The sequence below is a fragment of the Acomys minous genome (genome assembly GCF_964271855.1).
Source record: "Acomys minous genome assembly, chromosome: 16".
NCBI classification, from domain to species: Eukaryota; Metazoa; Chordata; class Mammalia; order Rodentia; family Muridae; genus Acomys; species Acomys minous.
Window position 1 is genome coordinate 11489977 of NC_140498.1, and position 7688 is coordinate 11497664.

The following is a 7688-nucleotide window of genomic DNA, read 5'->3' on the forward strand; positions in this document are numbered from 1 at the left end:
CTAGAGGCCACCCTCACCTTCCTATTCTGTCATATTTGATAGCAACTTAAATGTTTTTAGTTGCGCATGTTTTTCAGATTCTCTGCTCTGAGGCCCTTGGCTCAGGCTAAGGCATGACACCTCCAATACCCAGGTTTGCTGGGGAGCCTCGCCACCCCCCAGGGCCTCCTGCCTTCAGCCACAGTGGACTACTTTTCTCAACTCCTGCAGCTTAGACAGTTGCTGAGAGGCAGGAGAAAAAAATGAGACTAAAGGAAGCTATGGCGGTCAAGACTACTGAGGGGTATTTTTTTTTTCCTCAAAAGAGTGAAAGAAGACTAAAGGCCTCTGTCCTTTTTTTGTCATCAAAGCCCTCATTTTAGCTGTGTTCGCCTTAGTGGTAGAGTGTGCCTGCTTTCTGGCACTCCCAGACCAAAGGCGCACCTGCCTCTGGCTCCTCTACCTTGTGGAACAGAGGCTCAGGGCCCAGCTGCCCTGCCCTCCTGAGAACCCTGCACCCTGCTCTAGGCATGCTGCTACTCAGCTTCCCTCGGGCCCCAGGGCCTCTTAGCCTGGAGTGATCTTCACTGAGGACAGCTGATTTCTCCTGTCATGGCTGCTGCAGACCAGGATGTTTTATAGCCCTGGCCTGAAAAGGCCAACACATATAAGCAAAAAGTTGTCCATATCAAGAACACGTACTTTCTTGCCACCAGACCCTACTGGCTAGCCTGCTTATTATAATTTCCCACCTCATTGCTTTCCTCACCTGCCATTTCACATAGAGCTGCCTGTGCTGCCTGTATGTGCCGCGTAGCTGTTTTGCTCTGTGTACATTTTGGTTTTGTTTGGGGGTTACTTTTGATGATTTACTTTGTTCTGGTATTGTGTCTTCTTTTGCCTGGCTGTGTGGGGGCCGCCTGACCCCACTGCTTGCCGCCTCTGCCTCCATAGATCCCCGTTGCGCAGCCCTCTGTCATGGACGACATTGAGGTGTGGCTCAGGACAGACCTGGTGAGATTTGACTTTTACATTTGGTGTGTGGGTTGTGGCAAGGCAGATGTTCTTCTGAGGCCAGGCCTTGGGGCTTGTGGCAGGGGCTCCACCTCCACCATGGTGGGTTGGAGGAGGGAGGTCAGGGAAGCTCAGCAAAGCTCCCCTTCCTTTCCAACATGTGGAGTCTGGTGGTGCAGGCTCTGGGCACAGCCCCTCAGCCACAGAGCTCCATACAGATGTGGCTGTCTCACATCTGTGGCTGTGAGAGGCCAGCTCCAACCACTCCTAACACACACACTGAATCCTCCCCAGTTTCTCCTAAATGTGAAGTGTGTGTTTCAGTGGTTTTTCTGCTTGTTTGTTTTTATTTCATTTTGCTTTTTGTTTTGAGGGAGGAGGACATTTTGTGGTTTTGTTTCTCTTTCTTTTCCCTCTATGTTGGGGATTGACCTCGTGGCCTAGTGCATGCTAGTGGACAAGTACTGCATTCCAACCCTCATTTCTTTTTTCTTTCTTTTTCTCCCCACCCCTGCCATAAATGACTTAGGCACTTGGTTTTAAGTTCACCATCATCCGCATTCCCACTGTTGTCTAACATTTGTTTAAAAGAACTCTTGCCCCCCAAAATGTTTCTCCATCTTCTGGGATGGATAAAAGACTGAAAAGATCATGTGTCTGAAGATGTCCTCAAGTCAATTCCCTGCTCCTTCCAGAGCATTCATTCACAACAGCTGGGTGTAGAAGGGATGCAGTGGAAGCTACAGGCTTTCTGTGGTGTAGAAGGGATGCAGTGGAAGCTACAGGCTTTCTGTGGTGTAGAAGGGATGCAGTGGAAGCTACAGGCTTTCTGTGGTGCCTCCCACGTGAAAGGGGACAGCATGCTGTAGTCAGGGTCTAGCACTGCCTCTTCCTCAGGGGGCCAGGCCTTCTAAAGATACAGCCCCAAGAGGCAGCCAACTGGGTGCCAGGGAAGGTTTAAATGGTCCCATGATCTTCCCAGGGTGCCTAGGAAGAAACTGGTCCCTCACAGGGGGCAGAAACAGGAAGTCTCAGGGCCCTCTCCCAGACAAAATTGTGTCAGACACCTGTAATCCCAGCATTTGGGAGGTGGAGGCAGGAAGATCAGAAGTGTAAGGCCAGCTTTAGCTGCATGGTGAGTTCAAGGCCAACCTGGCTTATATGAGACCCCAAAGATCCAATAAGGATGTGCTTGCCAGGCTCCCAGCAAAGCAGTGCAACCTCAGGAGAAGCTGGGGTTGCTCAGCCCTCTAGTGGGTTTTCACTCCAGCATGGGTCCTTTCCCAGTGTGGTCCACAGCACCTCCACAGCCCCTTTAGGCAGAAAGGATGGGAGCTTGGGTCCAGGGGAAGGCTGGTTAGCTCCTTGCACTCAATGAGCTACTTTTCTAGGTGGCAGCTACCACTGGCCACTACTGGAGTCAGGCCAAGGCCATTCAGGCCCCAAGCAGCTTCTAGCTTTTGGTGTGAATGGATGATGTCTTTCCAGAGTCACTTTGCTGGCAGCACTGATGTGCCTCAGACTCATGTGACCATGCCTTCTCTCCTCAGAGCCTGGTGTTGATGGGCAGAGTTCTCCCCTCTGGCCCCAGAGGGACCAGCCTGAATAAATTTTGGATTTTTCTTTCTTGTCCTTCTAGGAGATCAAAACCTAGAATCCTTTTGTTTTCTTTTTTCTTTTTTTTTTTTTTTCTCCCCCAACATTTTTTTTTCCAAGTACACTCTCTGCCTCTCTAATAGGAAGAAGAGAAATCTGGAAACAGGAAAAGTAGAACTTTCTTGGGTAGCCATGGGTGGGCAGAGGTGGTAGGGTTGGCAAGACAGGGGTGACACTAATGCTGTTCTCTGCTCCCTCCACAGAAGGGTGACGACTTGGAAGAGGGTGTCACAAGTGAAGGTAGGCCTGGCCAGCGGCCTTACAGCCCTCTGCTCTCTTGTTCCTGACTCTCAGGGCTGCACAGGGGCTGGCCCCATACCCTGAACTGCTAGAGCCATGTGCTGCTGGGCCTCAGCCCTAGTCTCCATGGGAACTAAGTCCCCCTCAGATACAAATCACACAGTGCACAGCTGTGCAGGGCCTCACGGGCATCTGGGCTTCTGTTGATGGTTAGATGGGAGCATGGGCCTCCTTCTCCAGCAGGCTCCTGCCCTCTTGCCATCGGACCTTTTCCTCCCCATCTTGCCTTCTACACCTCATCCCATGCTTCCCGCCAGCACTTGTGACAAAGACCAGTCTAAGGACCCGCCATCCCTGCTAAGCGGCTGCCTTCTGCAGCTCACTCCAGCTCTTCCGTGGGTCAGTGAGGGTGGGCCTATGGTGCTGGTTCATTTTCTCAGGCCTGCCCTGTGCTAATCCAGGAGATAGATCGCTGGGTTCTTGGAGAGGCAGGTGCTCTGCACCCACTGTTTTTTCTAGAACCTTTCTACAAAGGGACTGAGGGCCGCAGGGCGCTTTCCTCATTATTGGGGACCCACAGCAATATGGGCTCCCCATCCCATGCTCCTAACCCAGCTTCTACCTGCGCTGTATGCAGAGAGTCAGAAATAGGTGGGTTCCTTTCGGCTGGTCCCCAGACTGGGCGGGCACAGAATAATGTGGGATCTGGCTGGTTGCTCTCCTGCTGGCACCCTCTACACATGTACCTCCTGCTAGCAGGCAGCCAGGCCAGTGTCGTACTGGCTGGAGCTGGAAACTGGGGTGTAGGGCTCCAGCTAAGTGACCCCCACCAAGTATGGTCCTCAATTTGGTTTGTATTGCAGAGTTTGATAAGTTCCTGGAAGAAAGAGCCAAAGCTGCAGAAACAGTTCCAGATCTGCCCTCGCCCCCCACAGAGGCCCCTGCACCAGCCTCAACCACTTCCAACCGGAAGAAGCCAGAGCGGTCTGAGGATGCACTCTTTGCCCTGTGAACTGTTCTGTGGTTTGCCTCCCCGTGGCAGGTCACTGCTGACTCTCCCAGTGGACACTGGGCACTGGCCACTCCCCCAGCCTGCATACCTGTATCTCTATGGAAATGCCACTGTGTTTGCTCCCAGGCCGCCCTAGTCAATACCCGCTTTGCCACCTTTTTTCTAGGTGGCAACAGCAGCACTGGCCAGAAGTCCTGTCCTCCCTCACCCCGAGGGCTCTCTAGGCCTTCCGTCTTCCCAGGAAGAACAGAGGCCCAGCCCCAGGCAGGGTAGCCCCTTGACACTTTCTGGGCAGAGCTCCTGAACTGACCCTCTCATCTCCTGCTTCTGCCTAGTTCGGTGACTTCCTTCAGGTGAGACGCTCTGCTCCCCTGGACCCCCTTCTTCCATCAACAGCTCTGGGAAAGGAGGGCTAAAGCATCTGTAACTACAGGCTTACTTTCCCTCCTTGGACTGTGTGGCACGTAGTGTGTCTGTACTTGAGTGGTCTCTGTGGGCTACTACCTTGAAGGTCCCTCGTGTCCCTGCCCTTTCTCCACTAGGTAGCTGCGAGGCCTGGCACCAAGACAGGGACCTATGGCTCTCGGTGTAAGAACAGCCAAGGGCAGCTGTGAGGGTGGCGTGTGCCCTGCGGATGGTTGGCAGCTTACTCCATGCACACTGTGCACACTCACACTCACACCTGGCCTTGGTGTCTACAGAGGGTTGTTTGCTAACACAACATGACTTTAATGCATCCAATGACTAGGCTTTGCCTTCAGCAGCCTCCAGGAATTACCTCCAGGCCCAGCAGCAGGTGGCTGGGTGCTGTGCCTGGAGGCTCCAGATGACCAGGAGCCATGCTCCACACCTCTCCTCTCCCTGACATTACCTTAGCCATCATGGCTGTTCCCCCTTGACCTGCCACCCACCTCACATGTCCCCCAGCCCACAATTTCATTCTGAAGCTTGCTGACAGCCTGGATCTGAGCAAATGACCCCGTGCTACCTTAAACCTGGTCTAGCTGCTGTTGCCTAGAAAAAGGAAGCTGCTGCTGTGGCTGTTGCTATATACTGTGCAGGTCACCACACATTCTTCACCCGGTGTGTGGTCAGCCCTTACCACTGTTAGGAAGGCCCAGTAGGGAGAGGAGTCTCTCTCTACTCTTTCTCTCCTTCAACAGTCTCCAGAAGGTCTGGCAGGGCCCACCTGTGGAGGATGTCACTCTGACCTTGCAAAAGGCATCCAGAAAGCTCCTCCTGCGGGGAGTTCAGCTGATCTGCTAATGCCCAGCCCTCTCTAAGTACCCGTTACACTCCTACCCTCCCCTCAGAACCCTTGGCCAACTGGAGCTTCTCTCTCAGTGTTTCTCAAGGGTGAGCCCTCTAAGGCCAACCTGCCTGTCAAGGTCCTTGAAGGCTTGTCACACCAGAGAAGGCTGAGGAGCCCAGTACACCTGGAAGCTTGGCCTTTGGCACAATCCTAGAAGGGTTGTCCGTGAGGGTCAGCTGTGCACAGTCTACAGGACCTGGGCCTATAGCCAATTGGCAAGCAGGCCAGTGTCTCTGAGTTAAGCAGCTGTCCCGTTTGTGGATGCTGTAGGAAGGAAGATGGGGCTCCATTAGGGAGAGAGACTGATGTGGGAGCCTACCTTGGGGGTCCTCTACAAGGCCGACTCCAGGACCAGTGTCCAGAGCTGTCCCCTGTCCTTCTGACTGTAGCTGCTGGGTGTGGCTTCGGGAGGCCTGGCTGCCCTGGGGACAGAGGGTACTCCAGGACTCCCGCCAGCTGTCAAGAGGCCACCTTCCTGGCTGGGACCAGCCCAGTTGTGGTTTGGTCTGTGTTCTTCACATCTTGTCTGGAGGTAGTCTGCCTTATCTGTGGGCTGACGTGACATGTGCCTGAGGCCTTTCCAAGAAGCAAAACTGGGCCTGGGGGTCCTGAAGGGGGGTTCAACTCCTGTGAACTGTCCTGTCCTGAGGCCTCTGTTTCCTACCTGTTCCCTGCCCCATCTGTGGGCAAAGTCCTTAGAAGCTGGGCCCTCTCAAGCCAGCAGCCTCTACAAGTGTTAGAAATCACAGATAGAGTGTGTACTTAATTACACTAAATTATTGCCGGGACTCCTCATAAGCACTAATTACACCTGATTATAGGTTAAAATATTTATTTTGTCAAAATATTTTCTTGAGGATGTGTTTAACCTTTTCTTGTTCATTGTGTGCTGAAGTGTGAAGACTGCTTCTTCCTACCTTTTTGGCCATCAGGCAGCAGTGAAGGAAAGTCACCAGGTGTAGTTTGACCCTACCCTAGAGTGACCTCTGCCCAGGTACCAAGAAGGCAGGCTGGAGTTGGGCCAAGAGTGACCAGCTCACTTATCTGTACGTACGTGCAACATGGGGTTTCGGAGCCTAAAGGGTTTCTTGGTAGCTGTGGCCAGAGCTAGCTTCCATTTGTCCTGTCAGCCCCTCATTGTGAGTGACTGTGACTTGGCTCGTTGCCCTTGTCCTCCCCCTCTGGTCCATGCTCTCAGCCACAACACTCCTCAGCAGGGACAGTGGTGGCCAGACCCTAAGTGGCCCAGTGGCAGTGAATTCCTTTACTCCACCATAAGGCTTCCCTGCCTGCAGTCCTCTGACCAATGGTCTCTCAGATGGCTTAGAGTGTGTCATGGGCACTGTTGAGGCCAAGTCAGCCCTAGGTCACTGAGAGAGCAAAATGAAGGCCTTTGTTCCTGCCTCAACAGTCTGCAGCCTCCCTGTGGTCTGCTGTTGGCATGCTGGGGTCTCCCGGGGTGCTCAGCCACACAGGAGCCCTGTAGGGGAATATGTCTCCACTTGGAGGTCCTCCCTTTGTGGGCCTGTGGTACCTACTTAGCCCCAGTGGCCATCTCTAACCCTCCCTGTTCATGGGGGTTTGGCTAGGTTTCCTCTTGTCCCCCAGGACAACTGTCAACCCTGCATCCTGACTGATTCTGCCATACTCACACCCTCAGGCTCTCTTGGAGAGCAAGGGGCAGAGTTTCTTCCTAAAGTTTGCACTTCCTTTGTGAGGATCCGAGGATCCTTAAGGCTGCTGAAAAGATGGTATTGAGTTTGTTATCCTGTTGTCTCACAAGTCAGATTCTTGTCCCTGTCCTGTCTCTGTGGGTAGAGCTGGCTCTGGAGGGTGGCTGAGTGACAACTAGTCTGTACCCCCACCCCACTGGCTCTGCTTCCAAATACTGTCTCTAATTTGTGTTCTTGCATGTAAAGTGCGCCACAATAAATAGTTGAACCAGCCATTCCTGTGTGATATTTGGGTTGGCCTGACATCCAGAGGGCCTGAGAGGTGGCCCACCTGAGTGTAGATATGTGCACTTACTAGTTCAGGTGCCCACAGAGGCCAGGAGAAGGTGTTTGATTCCCTGGAGCTGGAGTTGGAAGTGGATGTGAGCCTCCCATGATGCACTGGGAACCAAACACCAGTTCTCTGCAAAAGCAGTATGTGTTCTTTAACCAGTGAGCCATCTCTTCAGCTCTCATTTGCCTTTAATCGTTATTTCATGTTTTGAGATAGGGTCTTACTATGTAGCCCTGACTGGCCTGGAGCACACTATGTAGCCCGGGCTGGCCTCAAACCCAGAGATCCCCCAGCTTCTGCTTGCCAAGGGCTGGGATAAAAGGCCTGGGCCACAAGCCCAGCACCACAGGCCTTTAGCAGGCCTTCATGGAGGGAGCAGTTGCTCAACCCCCTCTTTCATTCCCTGAGGAAACTCCTATGACCTGGCAACTAGCAGCCTCTGGGGAAGATGACAAGTGTCTGTCTACT

At 53.1% G+C, this 7688-nt stretch overlaps 1 protein-coding gene across 3 annotated transcripts in view; it reads left to right on the top strand.

Annotated features, from left to right (window-relative positions):
• Positions 1 to 7159, top strand: part of TOM1L2 (target of myb1 like 2 membrane trafficking protein) — a 128010-nt gene extending 120851 nt beyond the window's left edge. For 2 of the 3 annotated variants that reach the window (XM_084763735.1, XM_084763736.1), the window contains 3 exons: positions 934 to 993; positions 2853 to 2889; positions 3753 to 7159. In XM_084763735.1, coding sequence (XP_084619861.1) covers positions 934 to 993; positions 2853 to 2889; positions 3753 to 3901 — 246 coding nt within the window. In that variant the 3' untranslated portion in view covers positions 3902 to 7159. The remainder of the gene's footprint in view (positions 1 to 933; positions 994 to 2852; positions 2890 to 3752) is intronic. The other variant, XM_084763737.1, reaches the window with a different exon arrangement.
• Positions 7160 to 7688: the final 529 nt, after the last annotated feature.